General features: G+C 40.6%; 3 protein-coding genes across 4 annotated transcripts; all 3 read left to right on the forward strand.

The window, feature by feature from the left end:
* The first annotated feature begins 1337 nt into the window (after positions 1–1337).
* LOC311256652 (apolipoprotein A-I) lies at positions 1338–2991 on the forward strand. Its single transcript, XM_084351889.1, has 3 exons — positions 1338–1438; positions 1694–1838; positions 1974–2991. The coding sequence occupies exons 1-3, from the start codon at positions 1396–1398 to the stop codon at positions 2566–2568; spliced, it is 783 nt and encodes a 260-aa protein (XP_084208015.1). The 5' UTR covers positions 1338–1395; the 3' UTR covers positions 2569–2991.
* Positions 2992–5230: 2239 nt separating this feature from the next.
* LOC311256205 (T-box transcription factor TBX1-like) lies at positions 5231–9509 on the forward strand (the record flags this gene model as incomplete). Its single annotated transcript, XM_084351054.1, has 8 exons — positions 5231–5400; positions 5624–5795; positions 5921–6076; positions 6258–6325; positions 6687–6796; positions 8044–8190; positions 9047–9238; positions 9424–9509. The coding sequence occupies exons 1-8, from the start codon at positions 5270–5272 to the stop codon at positions 9507–9509; spliced, it is 1062 nt and encodes a 353-aa protein (XP_084207180.1). The 5' UTR covers positions 5231–5269.
* On the forward strand, positions 9032–24855 carry bace1 (beta-secretase 1). Of its 2 annotated transcripts, none has more exons than XM_084350928.1 (9): positions 9032–9890; positions 16180–16268; positions 16750–16966; positions 17481–17618; positions 18108–18242; positions 18355–18456; positions 20210–20359; positions 22829–23000; positions 23276–24855. In XM_084350928.1, exons 1-9 carry the CDS (start codon positions 9555–9557, stop codon positions 23512–23514), a joined length of 1578 nt encoding a protein of 525 aa, XP_084207054.1. In that variant the 5' UTR covers positions 9032–9554; the 3' UTR covers positions 23515–24855. The 2 variants fall into 2 exon arrangements, with proteins under 2 accessions (XP_084207054.1, XP_084207055.1); XM_084350929.1 differs by having other exon boundaries at positions 20219–20359.
* The last annotated feature ends 589 nt before the right edge of the window (positions 24856–25444 follow it).

The following is a 25444-nucleotide window of genomic DNA, read 5'->3' on the forward strand; positions in this document are numbered from 1 at the left end:
GTCCTGGTATTGATACTTCGTTTCTCTTGTCTTTACTTGCACATGTTTGGTATTGAGGTTATCCAAAAGTAAAGTGAAGTAATCAAATGACATTGCATTAAAAAAAAAAAGTAACCCTCCCAAACCCAGGATGTCATAAAACTAGCCTTCTGCTGTGTCCCTTTGTCCCCTTTTTGCTATCTTCACACTTCTTCACTAATTTAACCATCTCCATTGCTCCCGTCCTCACTCCGAGTTGCCCTTTGTTTGTGTCGGCCTTTCACGTTCTCTGCACAACAAGAGCAGCTTGGCTACAGGAAAAACAGAAAACTCTTTTCTAGAGGAGAAAAAAAATGAAGTATCACAAGGAGCATTATGAGGATTGTTAACAAATGTTTACACATCTGTAAATCTGAAGATTGTACTGTATAGAGACTCTGTGACTGTGTGTGTGTGTGAGTGTGTGTGTCGGTGTGTGTGCTGAGTGAGCTCCTCCTGGCAGGTGACCATTGAACTCTCAACCCTGTCCCCCTGCTGAGAGAGACGGCAGGGGGGTGAGGTCCACCTCCACGGAGACACACAACCCTCACACCTCCACCCCAGCCCCTCCTCCCCACATGGACTCATCCCTCGCCCGGGCACTATAAAAAGTCTGGTCTTGCTGAAGTTGTTCAGTCTCGTCAAGAACTCCACCAGGTAAGACAAACAGCTGCTGCGGCTCCAACAGGGACTGGAGATTTAGAATAAGTAGTTAGAAAAGAGTATCTGTTGAAGAGCTTCTTTTGTCTGCCATTGTGAGCTTTCTGCAATCTGTAAACTTTGATGAAGTTGTGAACTGGGGCCAAAAATAAGACGAGAAGTTGGAGTATTACCTTTTTATTGTGACTTTGAGATATTTAATTTAATTAATTGTAACTTTAGGGGTAATGGTGTTAAGCCTTGTTATGATATTTTAGCAGTTATCCTCAGTTCTCAAGGAGATCAAGAGATCCCTAAATGGAAGTGCTCCTGAATTGAGATCGTCTCTAAGACCAGACAGATGATTTGCTAATTCTATGACTGTAAAGCAGGATTATGTAGCGGTCCAGAGCTAATCTGCTTGAGCTGACTCTCTAATTTGTTGTCGTCCCTGATCTACCCAGATTAGAGGTTCTTCTTACAAGCAGCCTTGTGTTTAGTGTCATCTCATCTGGGCCAGAATAGCATTAATAGTGTATATGTATAATAGGACTTCTTTCTTTTAAGCCTATATAATCTTGCCTCCATGTTGCATTATTAGGGTTTAATTTATAAATTGTTTTTTCACTCATTTTGTAATTCAAACATGTTTTATTGGAACACCTTTAACTGCAATACTGCACGAGTGACATATTTATTGAATAACTGTTCCCCCTTTTTCCAATCCAGACCACCATCATGAAATTTGCGGCTCTTGCTCTCGCCCTTCTGCTGGCTGTCGGTAAGTACTGAATGCGCTGTTTCTTAATTAAGGGAAACACTACCTGCATGGACAACTTTGTTCAGTCATTAGATGGATTTTACAAAACATATTTAAGATTTTGAATAACTTTCTTATTTAAAATACATTTGAAATATTGTATTTTCTGACCTCTTGCTGTTGCTTTTTTCCCTTCCTCCATCTTAACTCTCTCTCTGCTCATCTCTCCTCCCCACCTTTCCTTTCCTTTCCTTTCCTTTCCTTTCCTTTCCTCAGGCTCTCATGCCGCTTCCATGCAGGCTGATGCACCCACTCAGCTGGATCATGCCCGTGCTGCTTTGAATGTCTACCTGACTCAGGTGAAGGACATGTCTCTCAGAGCCGTGAACCAGCTTGATGACCCTCAGTACGCAGAGTTCAAGTAAGGCCTCATTATTCACTGAAAATTGATACCTGCTCCCTCACTGGTTCATTCACCTTTTTCTGTTATTCACTTTTTACAGTTCTAAGCTCACATGGTTTTGCTCCCCCATCTCTCTTCTCTCTTCTGTTCCAGGACCAACCTTGCTCAGCGCATTGAGGAGATGTACACTCAGATCAAGACTCTTCAGGGTTCCGTTTCCCCCATGACCGACAGCTTCTACAGCACCGTTATGGAAGTCACCAAGGACACCCGTGACTCTCTCACTGCTGATATTGATGCTCTGAAAACATCGCTTGAGCCCCAGCGTGAAAAGCTGAGGGAAGTCATCGAGAGGCACCTTAACGATTACCGCACCATGCTGACACCCATCTACAATGACTACAAGACCAAGCACGATGAGGAAATGGCAGCCCTGAAGACCAGACTGGAGCCCGTGATGGAAGAACTGCGTTCCAAGGTGCAAGTCAACCTGGAGGAGACCAAGGGTGCCCTGATGCCCATGGTTGATACCGTGCGTGCCAAGGTCAACGAACGTCTGACGAGTTTGAGGGAAGTGGTTCAACCCTATGTTCAAGAATACAAGGAGCAGATGAAGCAGATGTATGATCAGGCCCAGAACGTCGACACCGAAGCGCTCAAAACGAAGATTACACCTTTAGTCGAAGAAATCAAGGTTAAGATGAATACCATCTTCGAGATCATCGCTGCCTCCGTCACCAAGAACTAAATCCTCCCTACCTTGTTCTTGTAACTAACCTCACCCACCTGTCTCTCCTAGATCCGTTCCATCTTTCTCTCCATTCCATCTTTGCTTACATGCACACACAGACCACTTCTCAAACATGAAGTTGCGGCCTATCTGACGCACTTCAACAAAATGACAGGACTTTTGCTCTCTCTCCCATACAAACACCTTACTTCGCGCACACATGCTCAAGCACATGCAAGCAAAGACCCCATACAGACACGTACGTACCCAGCACAAAAACACCACATACATCTTTGCGTACCACAGCCAACTGCTTACATTTTGTGTAGGAACTGTATGTGAATTGTCACAATTAACGTCTTAACGTCTGTGCAATGACGCTTGTCTGAAAACTGTGCTTTGATGAAATACAGCTCAATAAACATCTGACTGTTTATACTACCCTGCTCTCTGACTCTAAATTGAACTGTGTCACATGCCAGCAGAATATTGTCTATTACACACTGCATTTGACTTTATTTTTACATCCATGTCTGCCCCATCTGTAACCAACATCAGAATACAGCTAATTTTATCAAAACTACTGAAAGCCTCTCGAATATTAACAGCACACCTTTAGCTTTATATAGTGTTTTTGACCTCAGTGAGCCTCTAAGGTCATATCACACAGACAGCACTTTGAAGGGGTCATCATTGATCAGAAGGTCCATTATAAAAGAGCAACATTAATACGATCAGTTCTACTTAAGAGGGTCATCCTATAACATATGAGATAAATCTGCCTGTGGTCCTGAAAGCTGTGATTAATGAGCTGGTTGGGGTTGTGAATTGGCCTATTGACAAACTGAAGTCTTGTTGTGCTTTATTAGGGAAAGGTCTGCTTTTCTGCTTTGCATGCCTCGGGCAGGAGCCCCTCAACACTGTCTCATCATGGAGCCACATAAGGCTATACACGCACAAATAGAAACACATCCCAACCGCACCTCTAAACACTCACATTTGTAATCAGACAACCTTGATTTCTCCGGATTGAAATATTTCATATCATTAGTGACTTACTTTGAGTGTTATGAACTATGCTAAGGCCGTCATAACCTTGCGTGACACACAAAGTGAGACAAAGACACTTTCTTTTTAACATTAACAGTCAGGCCAACAATGGAAATAAGTCCAGGACTCTATCAAAGCATCCCTGACACAGTCTTATATGTTGTATGTATGAGATAAAGACAAAGATATAAATAAAATAGTAAAGTAGACAATAAAATAAAATAATAAAGTAGACAATCTCAAGTGTTCAATGACCACTCCAAGTATTTACATATATACAGTGCAATATATATATGGTATGGGAATCATGGTATGCTGGGAGGTTTAGAAGGAAATTAATTATAGTATAGGTTTAGACCATCAGGGAAGCTGGTTAATTATCATTAAATGACTTCTGGAGAAGGGCTGGGAGTAAATAAGTTTATACTTATATAGTGTTTGACAGTTTACATGCTTTATACTTTTCATTGTCTGCAAACATGATTTTTTTTCTGTCCGTCCACTATGCTTTTTATTTGATTTTTATTATTTGTTTTTGATCCATTACTCTAGTCTGTCGGTTACATACAGAATTCAAAATAAACATTTCAATCGATCAAGTCATTAAACCAAACCAGAAATATACACCTCAGTCGGTTTTAGAGAATAACTGACTCTCTAATTAGTATGGTGTTGAAACCTTGCACCAAGATAAGAGGTTATTAATAATAAAAAGCAGTTTGTTGCTGTCTTCATCTGTCCACACCCAGTAACACTGGGCTGATTAGGGATGTTATTAATGTCCTGCTGGTTGGTCAAGACAAGCTGCACTAAAGACTTCAGGCTATAAGAAACAATAAGAAACGCAAGCAAGGATTTCAAGATGCTCTAAAAAGGTTGTGTGTTATGTGTGAGTGTGTATTCACAATTCTGCGTGTACAGCTTTGATTAGTGCATGTCAGGGGCACTATGAGTATTGTAATGGATGAGACAGGCGTGGAGGTCCCCAGTGAGTGCCTCATGGTGTATAAAACCAGCTTGTTCCTGGACACAAACGGGCACTCCTAATGTTTGGATGTACAACTACCACAGCAACTGGCTGCGAGGAAGATTCTTGCCTTCAGTTCTATTTTGTTCTCTGTTTAATTCTGCGCAGGCCTTGAGCTAAAGACAGGGGTTGCTACTTGGGGTCAGAACAGGCCGGAGTGAGCAGAAGTATCAACGGGACAGACAAAACCGCAAATTTGTTCATATTTTTTATCTTGAAGCCCTTCAAATGATGGATGGTAAGTGTGTTTTTTGTGATCAAAATTGTCCGAGCTCGACAGAGAAAAAAATATACATTCATGATTATAGACAAAATCTGTGATGCAAATATAAAGAAAATTTTCAACGCACATTTCTCCTCTCGTCTCCTCTCTTTAGGTCCTCAGCTGTCTCAGAGCTGTGAACTGTCTCTGCCCTGCTGTGCAGAAAGGGGGTCACTGTCGGGCGCTAAGGCCCCCCAAGTCAGTGGGGTCAGGGTTCAGCTGGAGATGCATGCACTTTGGCAGCAATTTGACCAGCTGGGCACAGAGATGATTGTTACCAAAGCTGGAAGGCAAAAATAACATTTATATTTCTATTCCTCATGACTTTACTGTACCTCGCACTTCACCTTTCCGTTTTCTCTGACGTCTTTTAATACATTATGTACATTTACATGTTCACAACCTGCAGGAGGATGTTTCCGACATTCCAGGTGCAAATCTCTGGGATGGATCCTGCTGCTGAATATGTCCTGCTCATGGACTTTATCCCTGTTGACGACAAAAGATACAGGTCAGACACGCAAACAGAATGTGTGTAACAGAGATTATTAATTTTTCCAACATACTGTAAACCTTTTAGGCTTATTCCTGATCTGTTCTAGTATTTCCTTCACTTTGTTCGCTACCATCATTGTCCACTTATAAAATAGATTTGTGCTGGTTCCCCCTCTGCAAACTTCATCGTACCTCATCAGTCCTATTTTAACAATTTGAAAAATGTGTGTGTATTTCAGATATGCGTTCCACAGCTCATCTTGGTTAGTGGCAGGGCGAGCAGATGTTGTAGCCCCAAGCAGGATGCACTTCCACCCAGACTCACCTGCCTGTGGAGCCCAGTGGATGAAGCAGACTGTATCCTTCGACACTCTCAAGCTCACCAACAACCTGCTGGATGACAACGGACATGTCAGTCAATGTCTTTTACTATTGAGAAACGAGGGTGTCTTGTCTTCCACCTTAAAAGAACATAAATAAACTGTCTCTTTTTTGACTTGCTTGTTCAGTGTTTTCTCCGACCTTCTCCTTGCCAGATGATTTTGAACTCCATGCATCGCTACCAGCCACGCTTCCATGTGGTGTACGTGGATCCGTCTCCCAACAGTCACTTAAATGCATACAGGAACTTCTGCTCTTTTTCCTTCCTGGAGACCCGCTTTATGGCCGTCACTGCCTATCAGAACCACAGGGTAGGAAACCCAGGATCAGTAGGCTTCACAGGCCCATCGTACATTTTCTGGACACATTTGTATCAAGCATTCATGCCGGGTGTATTCCTGACAACTTTCTACTAATGACAGAAATCTGTCATTGTGCACTGAAATGATATGTTAGCGTGCAATTTCTTATCATCTGCCTTCTTTCTCTCAGATCACCCAGCTAAAAATTGCTAGCAACCCGTTTGCTAAAGGCTTCAGGACTACAGAGCCCCAGGACAGGTGAGTGTCTATCAGTATATCAGTCAGGTCTGAATACAGTTTGCCTGATGAAGAAACACATCTTTCCCTGGAAAGACCAGTTGAAATCATGACTAGATCACAGTGCATCTTTATCGCTGTTATCAGTTGGTACATAGTGATAAGGCAGCAGCCTCGCTGATAGCTAATCTTTGACCTTTGTATGCAAAGAAGGCAGGTTGTTGGCCATGTAAGGTAAAACTGTGAGAGACATGATTACGATGATTTATAGGAGTCTGCAAATGTATGTATGGGCATACATCCATGTCTAGGCTTGTGTGACTATATACGTCTATATATGTCTGTGTGGGGTCAATACTTATGTGTGTGGGTGTGTGTTTAGGGTAGGTAAGTCCGGACATCTTGCAGTGTGGTGTCCACCAGAGGGCAGAGCTGAGCTTCTCATCGCCAAACCTGGAGAGCAGAAAAGCTGGGGCTCAAAGACTTCAAGCAGTGAGTATCTTGCTCTATATATTACAGTACGTGTTGAGTGCACCAATTCAAGTTAATCATGTACAGTTTGTGCCGTTTCATAGTGGTAATTTTACAGTTCTGGAAATTTCCTGGTGAGTAGGTGGAAATTACAGAGAAACGTTTTTGAAATTTCTTTAAATTACCCCCAAATTACCATAACAATTACCTCTAAATGAAAACTACCCTCCAGTATTGTATAATAATAATAATTATTGATAAAAATAAAAAATATCCTGTTTTTTTCCCCCAATAAGTAGTTAATAAACAGCTGATTATTTCTCTAATACATTTCCAGGAAACTTCCAACTGGTTTCTGGCTAACTTCAGCTCGCCATCTACATTCTCACCAATTCAACAATCACTATCAGTCTCTCTCCATCTCTCTGTCAGGCTCACACACAAAAACACGGATATCATATATGCTGGTGCTAAAATGATAGTAAATATGAGTTTTTTTCATTTGGTCATTTATTTGCTAATGTATTGATATCACAAAATATAAAAAGAGTAACATTTAACATTTAACTGAGGCGTGTGAAGACATTATTCGGCCTCAACAGGTAATAAAGGAATGAAGCTTTTAAAATGGTAAATTTGTCTCTTTAGTCTTGATTATGAAGTTATATTTGTCTGTAACTAGCACTTCATGTTGGCCTAGTATAAAAAAATTGACATTTAGATAAATTATAGAATTATAGCAATTGGTGAGTAATGTACTGACATAATCAGTACATTATGTAAAGCAGAAACAAGTGGAAAGTTTTCATGAAATAATTAAATAAATGACATTTATTTTGAAATTTCCACACCCAACAAAATGAAATTTACAGACCCATCAACTGAAGTGTTTCATCCACACCCACAATTTCCACAACAGAAGTGTTTATGGTGACTCAAAATTGTCATCTGCTTTGGGCATAGAATTATTTTGCAGGTGCACAATTTTCTCAATTTGTTGAATCAGTTTGCTGATTAGATGCTTCATACAAGAGACTGGTGAAAGAAAAGATTCACAAACACTGGTCAAAGTGGTTCATCAAACAGTGTTTTGACCTCCAGTCATATTCATCAATCTCACTACTAAAGTGTTAAGAAGCTAAATGAGTTGATAGGCAGAAGCTGGTGATTTGAATTAGCAGTGGGCTAATGATTTAGATTTGATAAATGATATAACAACTCTGAGTGCTCATCAATACCTGCCCAACTGTGTTCTCCTGCATCCCCAGGACAGGAGGACCCAGCACCAGGGTCAATGGACCATTGTGGACTGTTCCACCACTGTAAAGACTCTCTGGGACTCAACATGGAGATTGAAGATGGCCACAGCATATTAGCACCTGCTTCCTTCCCCTTAGCTCACTCCTACTGGGATTGTCCAGGATCCTCTCAAGAGAGAGGCAGTCTGCCATAGGGAGAGAGAAGCAAACTTCTACTGCTCATTTGATATGATACAACTTTATTATTATTTTATAATAAATTAATATATATGTAGTTTGTCATCACATTTACAGGATTAATGTATAGGGATACTATGTATTAAACAAATGTTCCATCAAAAGGATAATGTCTAATAACTGTGACACCATATGTAACACCATAGCAGAGACAGAAATAAAATACTAGTACACATTGTAGTAAGTCCCATTAGCAATATTAAAATCATATGGTAATTTCTTGTTTTGACATTTGTGCAACTGCAATGAAACCGCTTGTTGTTCAAGATCGGCTAATAAATTTACATTCTGACATCTTGGTCTCTGATGTTCCTACATTTTAGACAATAATAGCGTGCAGCTGTCCTGAATGAGAAAAGGAAGCAATGTCTCAAATGTAAATATGATACGGGAGTAGAAACCCCTGTGATCCGCAAAGCAATCACAGTGAAAACTCTATTACCCAGAATGCGGATCGTCATTTCCTGAAGAATCGGTCGCCATGACATGCCAGCGCTTTCAAACTAAAAGACGTTATGGAAAACGAATAATATACAGCAGGGCGTGCATATGGAGTATTAAAAGCATGTGTGGTGTTTTTCTGATGTAACATGTCGGATTCTGTTGCACAATATATCTGGTGAGGTATGGGTGGCACGAAGGGACAATTAGACCATAAAGGGAAACTACTTTGACGGTTGGGGAGTCTTATCGCCGTCTTATTTTGAAACTGTTGACAGGAAGCGGCGTGCTTTTCTATTGTAACCTGACTGCGGTGATGCTCGCGCTCTCGCAGCTCTGAAGGATGCAGCGGGGTGGATGGAGGAGGAGGAGGCGGAGGTGAAAGACTGGGAGGCGGAGAACAGAATGAGCGGGTCGGGACAGCTGAAGGATGCGGATTACGGTAGCCCGCCGGCCAGCCTGCCTACCGACGATGGTTCCGGTCGTTTGACGAGAGGATGTGCGGAGAAAACGACGCAGGCCTGCGGTTTGTTGATGCACTGAGCCCGGTGGGGGAGCCTGTGATTTACTACCCGTCGCCTCAAATTATCTGTGACACCGAGGGCTGCCTCATTTAATTACCAGCCTACATTTTACATTGTAAAATTGAGTTCTCCATTTAATGTCAAGAAAAACACAGTGACCCTTTCTCAATTAATATCTGTGGTTCAGCTGCCATCATGGTTTTAGCCGTCATTTTAGCATCATCGCCACCTGATCTCTCCTCCCGTGTCGCTGCGGACTGGATGTCAAACTGAACGGAGACGAAACATACCAAAAATACAACTTCACCGCGTTTCAGCATGGAGGCGTCGACGGCACAGCCTCGCTGGTTGACAGGTCTGTTTATATGGACGACGTTGTGTCTGGTCAGCAGCGGTCAATCCGCGCCGGACGCCTCGGGCCTGCCTCTAGCCATCCGCGTGCCACTGCGGCAAGGCGCCCGCGCCGAGCCGTCCCCGCAGCGGCCACCTGCCGCTGTGAACCGCGAGCGCGGCAACGCGGGGAAGTACGGTGCGCGCAGGCGGAGAGGAGCGACAGCGAGCGGTGTCAGCTTCGTGGACATGATTGACAACCTGCGTGGAAAGTCTGGTCAGGGATACTACGTGGAAATGGCCGTGGGCTCTCCTCCGCAGAAGGTAACATGGCGTGATTAATTAATATGTTGTCAAAGCACTCCTTAACGGACAGCCCACATGAATATACTGTAGTAAAGCGCTGGTTGACCTGTACAACAGATTAAATGAATTAAAACCAAGTACATTAAAAAAAGTAATTTTGCAATTTACAATGTCTCTGCTGTTACAAAACTTACAGGATGTTACATGGACCATCAAACAATATCAAACAAACAAAATACTATAATACCTACATATTTCCTTTAAAATGACATTTAGTGTGACTGCTGAGAATTATTCTTTATCAACCTCCCTGCAAAATACAGTTTTTATCTTTGCATTTAATATTAGCTACACTTTACTCTCTGTTGTACCACATTAAACTATACAATACTACAATTTGGTTATTATGAAAGGGAAGATTTAATATTAAAGACTTACAGTTTTTATGATATGTTGTATCAGTGAGTCTGTGTATGTATCTCCTACTCTGTGCTCCTTCTCCTACAATGAAATTCAACTAGTCTTTAAGTACCACACACATACGCACACACACTTTACGAAGTACATAACACTATGTAACTCACAGGGAGATGTCATCACTATTAACTTATGACACACCTTGGTAACACATTCGCTTTAACCGATGTAAGGACAGAGAAGTACTACTTCAAATATGCAGTCGGATTGTCCAGTAATGTTGATGCCACTGCAATGACAGATGGCCTGTGTGTGTGTGTGTGTGTGTGTGTGTGTGTGAGAGAGAGAGAAAGGACTGAATGATACAGACAGATAATGGAACCATTAATTCTGCAGAGTGAGGATTGCCAGCTGGGTGCAGCTGCAGTGTACAGGCTGGCACACGGAGGGCGACGGGTAGAAGGAGGAAGAGAAAGTGATGAGGCGGTAGAAGAGGAGAAGAAAGAGGGAGAAGGTGACAGTGGGAGTGAAATAAAGAAGCAACGGGGGTGAATGTGAGGGAGAGAAGAAGAAGAAGATTGAAACAAAGAGAGAGAGAGAGTTTGAGAGAAAGGGGTGAAAGACTGAAACCAAGTGTGTATGATAGAGGGAGGACTTAGGAGTGAGAAAGGGTAAACAAAGACGGAGATGACAAACGATGGAGAGATGGAGGGCCCTAAGTGGAGGTGTCACTCTGCCACCGAGAGACACTGATGTTTCCTATATCAGACAGATCTGCCTGGCTGGGGCATTATGCTGGGCACCACATTGACTACCAGCCAGTTGAGGCCAATCAGCACAGACAGACAACACACTGTTGGTAGACTGAGTGTCCTTCAACCAGTGGTCAGGGTTTCATGTCTTGTCAGCCATCATTCCGCTGAAGTGCCCACGATCCAGACACAGGGTTTATTTTATACTTTCCATTTTAGTGCAGATTTAACGCCAGAGTTTTGGTAGCCTACTGATATTAAAGCAATGCTTTTTAAGACAGATTACCAGGGCTGGGTGAAACTACTGTGTTGTGCCAGAGGCCGGTTGTTAGTAACCTACTGTTTCTCTCGGTTAACAGAGCAGAAAAAGGCACTCGAGAACGTGCATAAAGTCACATCCTTCGGTCCGTCGCAGAAAAACCGACCCGAGTCCTTCACAAAGAAATCCACAGTCCAGAGGCATAAAACAACTTAAACAAATTGTCCACAGGCTTGTGTAGACAACAGAAAAAGACAGGGAAGGTCTCATTTTTCACATAACATTACAATCCACTCAAATATGGCCAATAAAAAAGTCATTAATACATGTAAACTGCTACAAATTGTTACATATAGCCCCTTTAAACTGGCAATAGACAACTTGTGTAAACCAGTGTTGCTCTGCTGCTGGGCTGGATTTTTCCCGGAAAAATGAAGTTCCAATTATGACACAAAAGAAGCTCTTATAATACTTGAAAGACTTCCAAAACTCAGTACTGAATCCCAACTAAAACTAGAGGCCCTTTCACTCCCATGGAAGTTCCCAAAAATGTTTATATCACTTTCTACTTACAGTAAATCCTCGTAATGCATGACTTTCACAGCACCCCCTCACTGACCACTGCCCTTTCGACATCATGTCTGCCTTGTCTCTGATATGTTGCCTTCTGTTCTGGTAACAACTAGATGATTTCTCCTCCATAGTGGAGGGGAAGGGCAAGTATAATGGCTGGAGCAGACAGGCCCACTGCCAGGGCGGACAGGAAGATGGAGAGAGAGAGCAGGGAAAGACACGAGTGTGTCAGGATGTAGCCTTTAGTGTGTGTGAGAGTGTTTGTGTATGAAAGAAACTGTGATTCTGAGGAGTCAGCAAATCTCTGGCCAAGAGAGGAAGACGGAGTGTATACAGCGTTGTTACTGACAGGCGTGCTGTTTGTAGAGACAGTATATATATATATATATATACATACATACATATATGTATTGATGTCTGTGAGGTGGACGGAGTGAGTATTTATTCTGGGCTTTCAGGCCCAGCCCTTGAGACGGTAGCTCTTCTCTGGATATTTCAAGAGCCAATCCATTATTGAACAGCTTGCTGTGGCTCTATGGCTTTCTATCTGTTCTTCAGTTTGCTGTTTGTGTGTTTCTCTACAACACTGTCTACTGTATGTTCTCTGCCAACAAGCTGTTCTTTCACCTTATTTGTCAATCGGTGAAATATTACAGTAAGTGTCTTTACGTCACTGCAACAAAAGAAACATACATTAAACATACAACTACAACATAAGTACATGTTAGGTAAAACTATATGAATGAAAATGTATTAATTAGACACAATATGCTGGCATTAAAAAGTATGACTCACACATGCATACATACTGAAGTGTGTATTAAAGCAGAAGTATGACAAAGACAGAAAGAAATAAAAATGATAAACAGTGCAAGTGATATACAGCATGCAGCAGTTCACATATGTGTAAGTATACTTTTTAATGTAAAATATGATGAATATACAGCAGGTGTTATATATTCCTGTCTTCATCTACCATTGTGCTCCATTCACACATTCAGTGTTTTGACTGATTGCGCAAAATATGATACATAGAGATGCAGACAGAAGAGGCCCCTTTAAACTGGCAATAGACAACTTGTGTAAACCAGTGTTGCTCTGCTGCTGGGCTGGATTTTTCCCGGAAAAATGAAGTTCCAATTATGACACAAAAGAAGCTCTTATAATACTTGAAAGACTTCCAAAACTCAGTACTGAATCCCAACTAAAACTAGAGGCCCTTTCACTCCCATGGAAGTTCTCCCCAAAAATGTTTATATCACTTTCTACTTAAATCCTCGTAATGCATGACTTTCACAGCACCCCCTCACTGACCACTGCCCTTTCGACATCATGTCTGCCTTAATGTTTCAAATTGTGATATTAAGACAGACCTGTTCATACCTGTGTGATGCTCAGTCCACTTTCTTCAGAGCTGTACCTTTTTTGTGAATGTCATAAAGTCCTTACGGACCAGACGGTGTCTGTTGACCTATGATCATAGCCAAAAATCCCTGCTTGAATACCATCAGAGGCCTAACTTCTGAGTGAAATGAACAGTGATTTCAGAGCCATTGACTAGAGGAGTTCAAAATAAGTGGTCTGATTTTAAGTACGAGGTTGAGAGGCTCTGCACACAGAGATAGTGAGCAAGCTACTGGAGGAGGAGAGGGGATCCCTGCGCTCTCTCCGCTTGATGAGCGATCACCATCATGGGTCAGAAAATTAGTATGGCGAAACCCTGAAAAATCACTCTTGCCTAAACTATGCATTGGTAATGTTCTCTCGCAACGCCGTAATGTCGTTTAAAGGACCTGATAATAGTATTATTTTGAAATAATATTGCATACTTACAAACATATTTACAGAAGCCATTAAAAGAAAAGGTAAACAACTTGCGGATCACTGTGTAATCATAGTGAAGGTTTCTTTTAAGCTATATATGTAATCCTAACACAATTTAGTGGAAAAAAAACCTGCTCCAAATAAAGTGGCACCCAAATTTACACCTTTATTATCCTTTTTGCCAACTCGCAACATCACAATAACCAGACTGAAAAGACTGCGTGCACGGTACGCATGGTGTTAAAGATGTGCACCAGTACGCACATTCTCACCGCCTGTATATTTTTATACATTCGGAAACCCGCGTGGAAAGTGGCATAAGAACACTTTCCATGTGTATGCATGGTTTATATATTGGGCCTCAGCTCTATGACTTGTGACATAAACACAATCAAAAAGTTAATTTCATTTTCAAGAATCTGGCAGCTTCTAAATCAATTTAGTTCTCTGACATCCTGGAGAATATAACAAGGCTATATCATGACAACAAGATACAGCTTTCTTGGCTAGTATTAGAGAACAGCACAAAGACCGTAGTAAACATTAAATATCACACCTTTTTAGAATTTCTTTTTCTATTTGGATTTGGCCTTTAAAAATAGTATTTGTGTCGACACACTGTCTGAGAGAAGAGAGAGTGAGAAAGCACAGCAGGTACAGTTGTGTCTGTACTTCAGTTTCAAAAATTCAAAATCATTATGTCTCTATATATTGATATTTTTGACAACACAAGTCAGGATAAGCATATCCACAACACACTGGTATTTGCAGGCCTTTAATAACTATGTAGATCTCTTGAATCTGTCTAAATGTATTTGAGGCTTTGACCCTGCATCTAGATAAATACAGCTTTATATAGATTAATTTGTCACTCTGTATATAAAATAAATGGACTCAAATAATCATAATAAAAGAAGTCATAAAAGGCTTTTAATTTGAATTGAGATGTGTGGTAGATGCAAAATTGGTGGAAATTACCTCAAGTCATTGATTTACTACATCTCTCTGATATGTTGCCTTCTGTTCTGGTAACAACTAGATGATTTCTCCTCCATAGTGGAGGGGAAGGGCAAGTATAATGGCTGGAGCAGACAGGCCCACTGCCAGGGCGGACAGGGAGATGGAGAGAGAGAGCAGGGAAAGACACGAGTGTGTCAGGATGTAGCCTTTAGTGTGTGTGAGAGTGTTTGTGTATGAAAGAAACTGTGATTCTGAGGAGTCAGCAAATCTCTGGCCAAGAGAGGAAGACGGAGTGTATACAGCGTTGTTACTGACAGGCGTGCTGTTTGTAGAGACAGTATATATATATATATATATATATATATATATATATATATATATATATATATATATATACACATACATACATATATGTATTGATGTCTGTGAGGTGGACGGAGTGAGTATTTATTCTGGGCTTTCAGGCCCAGCCCTTGAGACGGTAGCTCTTCTCTGGATATTTCAAGAGCCAATCCATTATTGAACAGCTTGCTGTGGCTCTATGGCTTTCTATCTGTTCTTCAGTTTGCTGTTTGTGTGTTTCTCTACAACACTGTCTACTGTATGTTCTCTGCCAACAAGCTGTTCTTTCACCTTATTTGTCAATCGGTGAAATATTACAGTAAGTGTCTTTACGTCACTGCAACAAAAGAAACATACATTGAACATACAACTACAACATAAGTACATGTTAGGTAAAACTATATGAATGAAAATGTATTAATTAGACACAATATGCTGGCATTAAAAAGTATGACTCACACATGCATACATACTGAAGTGTGTATTAAAGCAGAAGTATGACAAAGACAGAAAGAAATAAAAATGATAAACAGTGCAAGTGATATACAGCATGCAGCAGTTCACATATGTGTAAGTATACTTTTTAATGTAAAATATGATGAATATACAGCAGGTGTTATATATTCCTGTCTTCATCTACCATTGTGCTCCATTCACACATTCAGTGTTTTGACTGATTGCGCAAAATATGATACTCACATAGAGATGCAGACAGAAGAGGAGGAGATGGCAGAGAGAGGGAGTAAAGTGAGCAACCTGAGAGGAGTAGAGGCTCAGAGTGGAGACAGAGAGGGGACGGAGAAGGACGTTTAGGGCAACAGGAAACAGCACAGGACACTACATGGAAGGAGAACTGGATACCGAGAATGACAGAGAGATGACAAAAGGAAATCTGTAAGATGTGAAGCTAGCTGCTTACTGTGATAGATAACATTAGCTAATAGTTAGACTCAGTATATAAGAAAGTATATACCCCCACACAGAGGACTGGTTTACAAATGGCCATGTCTATCTCTAAGGTGACAAAGATAGATTAAACTGAGATTGAACGTAATCAATTTCACAATGTAACCCAAGCATCACTTTAACAAACCTATTGATTTTTATAAAAGCACATTTAATAAATCTCTCTCTCTCTCTCTCTCTCTCTCTCTCTCTCCCCTTCCATCCATCTCATTAGTTGAACATCCTGGTGGATACAGGAAGCAGTAACTTTGCTGTCGGTGCAGCTGCTCATCCCTTCCTGCGCAGATACTACCGTCGCTCACTGTGAGTAGAGACACGAGGGGTAAAATATACAGCCACCTTTGGGTCTAAAAAGGCCATGTTTCTTTTTTTCTTCCCTGGATTAAATTTAAGGAACATTTCAAATTTCTCAACTGCAGCGTGCAAATAACTGCAGACTCAGTTTCAGTGTACTGTCGTGATTTTACATGCAGTACTTTTTATTTTGTCAATTTTGACAGAGCTGCAACGATTAAACGTTTAGCTGTCAACTATTAAATTAGTTACCATTAGGTGATGATGCTTTTACATACAAGAAGGTTGAAAAATAAATGCTATGAATTATATTTTTCTGTATATTTGTTTGTACTCATCATTCGATTCCTGACTGGGTACCCATGACAGTTGACGCTTTTCAATTATTTACTGCAATACAACAACAGTGGAACTCCAGTAGTACTCTGCAGTAACCAATCCATACTTCTTGCTCCTCCACTATTTTCTCCCTTCCACCATCCATACACAGCTCCAGCTCATACCGTGACCAGGGCAGGAGTGTTTATGTTCCCTACACTCAGGGTCGCTGGGAGGGGGAGCTGGGCACCGACCTGGTCTCAGTCCCACACGGTCCAAACGCTACGCTGCGGGCCAACATTGCTGCAATCACCCAGTCAGATCGCTTCTTCATCAATGGATCCAACTGGGAGGGAATCCTGGGGCTGGCCTATGCCGATATAGCTCGGGTAAGAGCAGCGTGTAGCTTGGTCACTGCTTGGATAGACCTTTTAATTGCCCAGGTCTATGATGTTATGACGCGCATTGAAGTTACAGACTTTTGGTGTACGGATCACTTTTCTCTGGCAGCGCAGCATTGGCAGTTCTACTTTATGAGTCATTCAAAAATCCTTTCAATTACTTCTTGTGTTAATGATCAGGAAAGCCAAAAATAGATTTTTTTTCAGTGTATTCCCGTGACCATTGAGCTTGTTAAAAGTCTAGTGTGAATACTGTACTTCTGTTTTGAAGTCTTTATTTAAAGTTATTTTCAGTGTTAAAACTACAGTATTTACCTCTGGGAAAAGTAATACTAGCACTGTATTCACTGGGAAGGTGATATAAATCAATGAGAGGCATTACAACAGGAATGCTGATAGGTCAGGAGGAGGAAGAGGTTTATTTAATCTTTGGAAATGAAAAGCTGAGAGGTTTAAAAACAGCAGCTTGGTAAAGTTATCCTTCTGATTTATCTCTTTCCAGCCTGACGAGACATTGGAGCCTTTCTTTGACTCTCTGGTTCGCCAGACTCCTGTCCCCAACCTCTTCTCTCTCCAGTTGTGTGGAGCCGGCTTCACTCAAAACTACTCCCTGGGCAGCGCTACTGTCGGCGGCAGCATGGTGAGACACACAAAGGCACACACACATAGAGTGTCTGCAGGTCCTTAAAAAGTCTGAAAATTGCTTCAATTCAATTTTATGGTTAATAAAAATCATTAAAAAGTTTTAAACCTGAATCTGTGCAGCTTAATTGCCGCAGACATTATAATTTAAACGTTTAATTTATCCACTTTGAATTCCTTTCGTCAAAGTTCAGCTTCTACTGAACCTAATACTTTTCACTTTGTACTTGCACTCACCTGTTGGAAAAATGTAGGTTGACCTAACTCACTCTAATAACCATATTCCAACATAAACCTACCTCTGCACGGGACCACATATATACTGCATACATACACATATACTTACTTGTAATGCTTGAATAAGAAAAAGATGATTTGTCCAAAAGTCACTCTTAAATCTTGAAAAGGTGTCTGACACCTGTAGACACCCTGCCCACAGGTACAAATCATCTAATATCATTTTTACTTTTTTTCCATATGCTCTTAGATCATTGGAGGCGTGGACCCATCACTCTATGTGGGAGACCTCTGGTACACTCCGATCCGCAGGGAGTGGTACTATGAGGTTATTATCGTACGAATTGAGGTGAATGGACAGGACCTCAACATGGACTGTAAAGAGGTAAGATGGACTGACGGCTGCAAAAACCAAAAAAAGAAAGAGTTAATCGTCAATCACTGATGCTTAAAGCTATGTAAGAGATATCTAATGGGTGTTTTTCTGTCTTTGACAGTACAACTATGACAAGAGCATTGTGGACAGTGGCACCACCAACCTTCGACTGCCTAGAAAAGTCTTCCAGGCTGCAGTCAAGGCTATTGAAGCAGCCTCATCGGTCAGTCCTTTTTATGTTATAGATACCTTTATATCCCTAATAGAATCTGTGCAACACTTTTCTGTTTCTCTTTTTCTTCCACTATTGTTTTTGCTTCCCCAGACATTACTGATTTGGTTGAGACAGCCAATGAAAGTAGATGATAGCATTTTTATTTTTATTAATGCAAAGGTATGGTAATATTAGATCTGATAAAATACCACATTTGAAAGTTAATTCCCCTTAAGAAACTTAAGTCATTTCAGTATTTCACTGTTTTCCAAGACATCTCAGGATCATTTGGAGAAAAGGATTTTAAGTTTGACAGACAAGGCATTTTTTTAGAGGAAAGAGCTGCAACGATTTGTCCAATAATCAGTTAGTTAGTAATTGAAAAAAGATAAGCTGCCAACTACTTTGTTAACTGATTAATCGTTTCAGCCATTTTCAAGCAAAAAATTCTGAATTTGGTTCCAAGAGCCTTCAGGTTTTATACTGTTGGTCAGACAAGAGAAGCAATTTGAATACGTCACTTTTGGCTCTGGGACGATTAACTGTGCAGATTAGTTGTGGCCATAGTCAAAATTACAGAGAGCAGCTTTACATACAGTAATCCTCTACAGGTCTCTGGTGTATGCTTGGATAATAGGATTGGATTTTGGGGGATCTCATAGTTTTTTCTCACAGGGGATGGGGAGGACATTTTCCTTCTTTTCAAAATCCTATTTTTGTCTTTGAACAATGTCCTTTAACTGTCCAGACACCACCGTGTACAGATGAGATACAATCTGAGTTGATGTCAGTGAACAAGTCGTAGTGAGTGATGTGGCTAGTGCTTAATGAACTGTTATGACCTGGCTTTTCCCTCTAGGGCTATATACAGGCTGCCCTACTGGTGAAGGTTATTGGGGCTGTATGTACTCATTCCTGCAGACACTTCGCAGGGATTAAAAACAGTAGTGTCAATGTCGTTTTGGGTATGATATTTTTTTGCTCTTTGTTGTTAAGATGCAAATACAACATTACCTATTAGAAACTATTAAATATTTAAGAAGGGTAGTGCATTATCGTCACAAAGGCAAAGGTTAAGAGGACCATTCAACTGCCAAGGGGCCGGACTTTTACATTCTCTATGTCTGACCTGTAAAGCATGGAATTTAAATGTGTTAAAACAGTGCACCTTTCTCCACTTTCTTTATTCATTTTCATAATTGAAAAAAGAAACATATACGAAAGTACAGGAAGGCACAATGACCGATGCTATCATTTATTCATGTCTTTAGCTAAGGAAATGAAAGTCTCCTGTATGTATGTGAATAACAAAATGAAACCTGGCTAAATTTCTTTCGTAGAAAAATGTTGGTAAGGATGGAAAAGCTCTACCGTTACTAACATTATTAATGTACCCTGCAGTGAAGATCAGCCGCTCTGCTCTAACACTAATACCAGGGGAAAGCAGTTTTATAACTGGCAGGTCTTTGGAATTAAACAGAATGAAGAGATTTAGTTCGCCTGATCAGAGTCAAGTACTCCAGTTTGTGTTAGCCGTCTCATCTACTGGTGGTGGAGTTCAATGCTCCACTCCTCTAACGTTGCTACAGTTGCTCTGGGTGATGGCACCCTCACAAAACACCTTCATCTTGTAAAGCTTATTGTAGTGAAATCATTATTCCCAACTCTTTACGGTACAGCCTACAGTCTCCCCTCATGACCCTGACTTGTAATGAACATGTATAGGAAAGGAAAGAATGAATGTTCTCTGTCTGTTTTTCAGACAGAACAGTTCCCCTCAGGGTTCTGGCTGGGGGAGCAGCTGGTATGTTGGCAGGCTGGCACTACACCCTGGCACATCTTCCCTGTCATCTCCCTCTACCTGATGAATGAAAACCACAACCAGTCCTTCAGAATCTCCATCCTACCGCAGGTAATCTGCACCCATACACACACACACACATGTTTTCAGGTCACTTTTTGATCATTTTTGACCCGTAGGACCATATGAAGTGATATCACTTCGGCTTAAAATTCTGTCCAAAGGATCAGAAGCTGTTAGATTTTACTCTCCCTGGATTCCTGGATGTTTTTTGTCCAGTGCTAAAAGTGTCATGAGGAGACAGGTGTTTAATTCACCCTCTCAGCCTATGAGAAGTTTAGATATTTACCGTAGCCTGTTATTACTATGAGTCATGTACATTCTCTGTATATCTGAGGTCTTGGGATAAATCCAGGGTTTTCATTTTCCTGTGAGCTCTTACAGGAAATCTGGACACAATATGTCACCTTCTTCTTCAGCTGAACCCTTTGAAATAGTCCTCAATAGATGAAAGCCTGGTGAGGTACCATTAGGAAAAATAATGGCCACGTGTCAAAGTGAAATTACCTTTGAATATTTTTTGCAGAGCTTTTCATAAAACCCTAAAAAGTCATTATTATTTTTTTATTCAGTGCCACTCAGAAAGGCCTTGAAGATGGTGGAATGAATACGGTTTCACACTGAGATTTAGAAGCGAGGTGCAGTGCAGTAAACCTGTGGGAGGTTCATGCCCTGCTGACAGTGGAATGAAATGGTTGAGAAAAGTTTTTTCCACTTCCCTTGCCTTATGTTTTAATTTCTATGTCAGGTGCAACAATAAATCATCATGCATTAAATGGGTTCTAAGGAATCTGATAATATATCAGATGATATTTAACACAAACTATAAACAAAATTCAATAAGGACACCGCCTTCATGACTATAAAGAATTGTGACAATGAGCCAAATGAGTTGTAAATGTTCAGTTTTACCAGCCGTACCCAGACGCATTTAGCTAGTGACTGGTGCTAATTTATAGTCCTGATTGTGACCAAGATGTGTCCTGAGTGAGACATTTTACAGATGGAAAATAAGCATGTCAGTGCTCTCTGGTGGACAAACTATGTAATGACAGAACACTTCTATCACGTCTTCGGCATTCATCCACTGCAATTTCTTGTTAGTCATCAGCCATCAAAAGGTATATGTCAGTACAATAAATATTAGTGATAAACTAAAATCAATCAATGATGTCAATCATGGCAGTGTAATGGTCAGGGTCTACACTGAACACACAAATGAGCTCTTTAATGCCATTTTCCACTGCACCTTTTCCCCCAGTTTGAGTTATGTGAGGCTGCAGGAGTCAGAGGTACAGTCTTTCAACACGTTATTGCAAGGCACCAGACATGGGAACAGGATAATCACCCTGATATTGTAGAGAAACAAATGATTCACAGGGTCTCTCTTGCACAAATGTTTTCAGTGACTTACCAGGCAAAGGTTCACATTGTGTTATTGTTTGCACACTGTTTGTTACCTTGTGCTGTTGTGCCAAATTGAATTTCTCCTACGGGGATCAATAAAGATACATCTTATCTTAGCTTAGCTTAGCTTTGCTTTGCTTTGCTTAGCTAAATGTAACCAAAAGTAAATAGAGCAAAGAACATGTGTAATGTAATATGCGAGGAGAACCAGGATGATGAACAGTTTTTCCCCCAAGCAGGTAGACTGCTCAACAAAATCCCCTCGACCACCTACACAACCCCCTACACAACCACACACAAGAACTATGAACTCTAAATCATATTTGCACTACATGCCTCACTTTGCACCTGGACAATAATCTAGATCTATCACAGATTCATATGTAGGTATATACTGTACATGCTAAATATTTTTCGATCTATTTTTGTTTTATTCTATTTTTATTGTTATAGAGTATGGACCCTCTGTGTGTCTGAAACAAAGTTTGCATTTAATTTCATTTGTGAAAAATGAAAATGCTGACAATCCATTTGATGCCAATTTTATTCTTGGTAGTAGGTTTAACCTTGGTATCTTCTTTAGTAACTATATTATTTTATTACATTTTATTGTCTTGTTACTACTTTTATCGATATTCTGCACGACACAGCTCAGGGGAATGCTTCACTGTTTCATTGTTTTGCAAAATGAAAATAAAGACTTGAATAAGAATCTTGAATCTTGTATGCATTACCATGGGAATTCCCAGAACGAATAAAGGAAGTTATGCTCGCAGAAACACATAACACATACAATATGGTTCATAAAATAAAAACTAACTTCCTGTTTAACCCAGAACATTCCATTTTATAGGACAGTGTACTAATTTTACAACCTTCTTCTGCCATGATGAGATGTAACACCCTTGGAAAAATTGGAAATATAACTAAATCAACTTAGAACCACATACATATTGCTACATATACACTCACAGTAAAAGCTGTTTTGGTATTAGGCATTACACTTCGTCAAGGCTGTGTGTGTTCACCCGTTTCCTCGTTTGTGATATTCTGCGTCCAACACACTTGTTGATTTTTCCCTTGTCTTTATCATTTTCCTTTCTGTATATGCAGCAATACCTGCGGCCAGTTGAGGATGTTGCCTCTGCCCAAGAGGACTGCTATAAGTTTGCCGTGTCCCAGTCTAGCACCGGTACAGTGATGGGGGCTGTCATCATGGAAGGCTTCTACGTGGTCTTCGACCGAGAAAAGAAGCGCATCGGCTTTGCTGTTAGCACCTGCCATGGTGAGGAGGAGAGGGTGGAGGGGATGTGGAGGGCAATCAGAAAGGTTTATAATGTAAAATGGAAGAGAGGAAAAGGAAAAGATATATGGACACGCAGAAAGAAGTATTGGGATTGACTGACTGCCGGACAAGCAATAAAATATAATACAACATAGAAAATGCAAGATGTATTTTACAGATATCTCACTTAAGACTTATTTATATTAAAAGTAATACACAGTATCTGTTATCGAAATCTTTGTGTTTCACATATATCCAATCTTTCTGTTTTATAGTGCATGATGAGTTTCGCACAGCCTCTGTGGAAGGCCCGTTCCATGGTGTCGACCTGGACGATTGTGGCTACAACATCCCTCAGACGGACGAGTCCACTCTCATGACCATCGCCTACATCATGGCGGGAATCTGCGCTCTCTTCATGCTGCCGCTATGTCTCATGGTGTGCCAGTGGCGCTTTGCCCGCTGCCTCCACCCACACGGGGACTTTGCTGACGACATATCGCTCCTTAAGTGATGCGGCGGGAGGGGGGGGGGGTCGTCAAAAGGAGTCGTAGAGACCTACCCTTATAACGTAGGACAGAGAAGGATTGTGGTAAAAGGGATGTACGTTGTTAAAAAATGTTGGTGCTGTTGAAAGAGAGTTTTGAGAGGGTTCTTCAGGAATATACTATGTAAAGTATAGAAAATGCTGACATCCAGTGAATACACAGCGAACAGTGCAGCCCTCAAATTGGAAAGCACTTGAGGATAACTAGAGCCATCATTAACCTGAAGGACAAACAAGAGAAAGTTGGCGTCAGCAGCGTCAACTTTGCCTGTTTAAGGCTCCTATGCAGATCAGCCTGGCTGAAGGAACTGTATTGGGAAAACAAAACAAAAAAAATCTCTTTCTTATAGATAGTGTATGAATAGAACACAGATGTGGATTGGATTTTGAATTTTGAAAGATTTGTCTCTTAGCATTGCAGAGCCCCACACAGAAAATGAATTTTAAAAAAAAAGAAAGTGATGAGCTGGATGTAGTACAAGATGGGACGTGGGTTGCAATGGTATGATTTGGACACATGAGCGTGTGGTTACATGTGCGTTTGTTTATAGATCTACTGTTTGTGGCTTATGAGTGAATGAAACGATACGTGTGAGCATGCCTGTATGTGTGCACAGCTGTACTGTAAGTGAAGAGTATACCGAAAGATTTAATGAAAATGACACTACTGAGTATGAATAGCATCTATGAAATTACACTATTTTGCAAAAGCCAGCAAAGAATTCCGCAATGCAAATTAAGTCAACATAAAGAGGCTACTTTGATGAAAAATCAGATTGTAACAGCATTTACTGCATAAAATCAGTTTTGCTTTGTGTGAAGCTGTGACTACTGACCACAGCTAATATCAGATGTCACATTTTCTTCTTTTATTGATAGCTTAAATATATCTATTGTACACAAAATTTGTGCAATACAGATTTTCTATTTGCTCAGGCACACACACACACAGACACATACACAGACACACACACACACACAAAATACACATTGCTTATCCTACTGCTGCACCATCTGATGATTTGTACATGTAACACATTACATGTTAATAAACCAAGACTTAATAGGGCTTCTTTCACAGATACAGAAACAGCCTAACTCACCACATCTTTCAATGGGGACCATGTATGCTTGGACAAGGAAACCAGCCCAAAGTATGTTAAACACTAAAGAACACTATGTATGTCTACAAGGGGCAGTTTATATTGTCTCTCAGCAAGCTGTAAATAGATAAACTCAGAACTGTATATTTATCTGTCAGGCGCTGGCAGCACTGTTGAACCAATAAAGTACTTATTGTAACTGTAACGTGATGTAATTTTCATTTCTTCACTCAAAATATTAACCACTAAAATTAACTTACAGACTGACATCCTTTATATTTTGGATATAAAGACTGATTTTGAATCCACAAGGATTCATCGTCTTTCCCTGTGAATTTCATTTAATGTTGGAAGATAAGTTAGAAAATGCCGGTTCATAAGTCAGAAAACCTAGGGCTGAAATTCCACAATAAATTCTTGGTGATATTTAGAGCTGGGTTGGACTGTTTTCAGCAAAAATTTTACGAACTAAGGACCCAGAAAAATAAAACCTTTCTTTATAGAATAAGCATGCTATGACATGAACTATGCATTCCAATGTAAAGACGAAAGGCCGTTACCGGTCAGTTTTCAGCCCGCCAATACAGTATCTTTTGCTCTCATCTCCATGTCCTCTCAGGAGTGGATTATTGATTTTTACTTGTGGTGATTTCAATAGCTGAAAAGGGGTTAAATATGCACCATTAAATTACAATATAAACTGGAAGTATATAGATATTTACTGGGCCCTCCACCCCTGTGTTATTAATAATAATAACTATTTGTTTTTACAACCTTTATGACGAAAAAGTAAA

This window comes from Pagrus pagrus (assembly GCF_965226575.1).
Source record: "Pagrus pagrus genome assembly, chromosome: 4".
Taxonomy (NCBI): Eukaryota; Metazoa; Chordata; class Actinopteri; order Spariformes; family Sparidae; genus Pagrus; species Pagrus pagrus.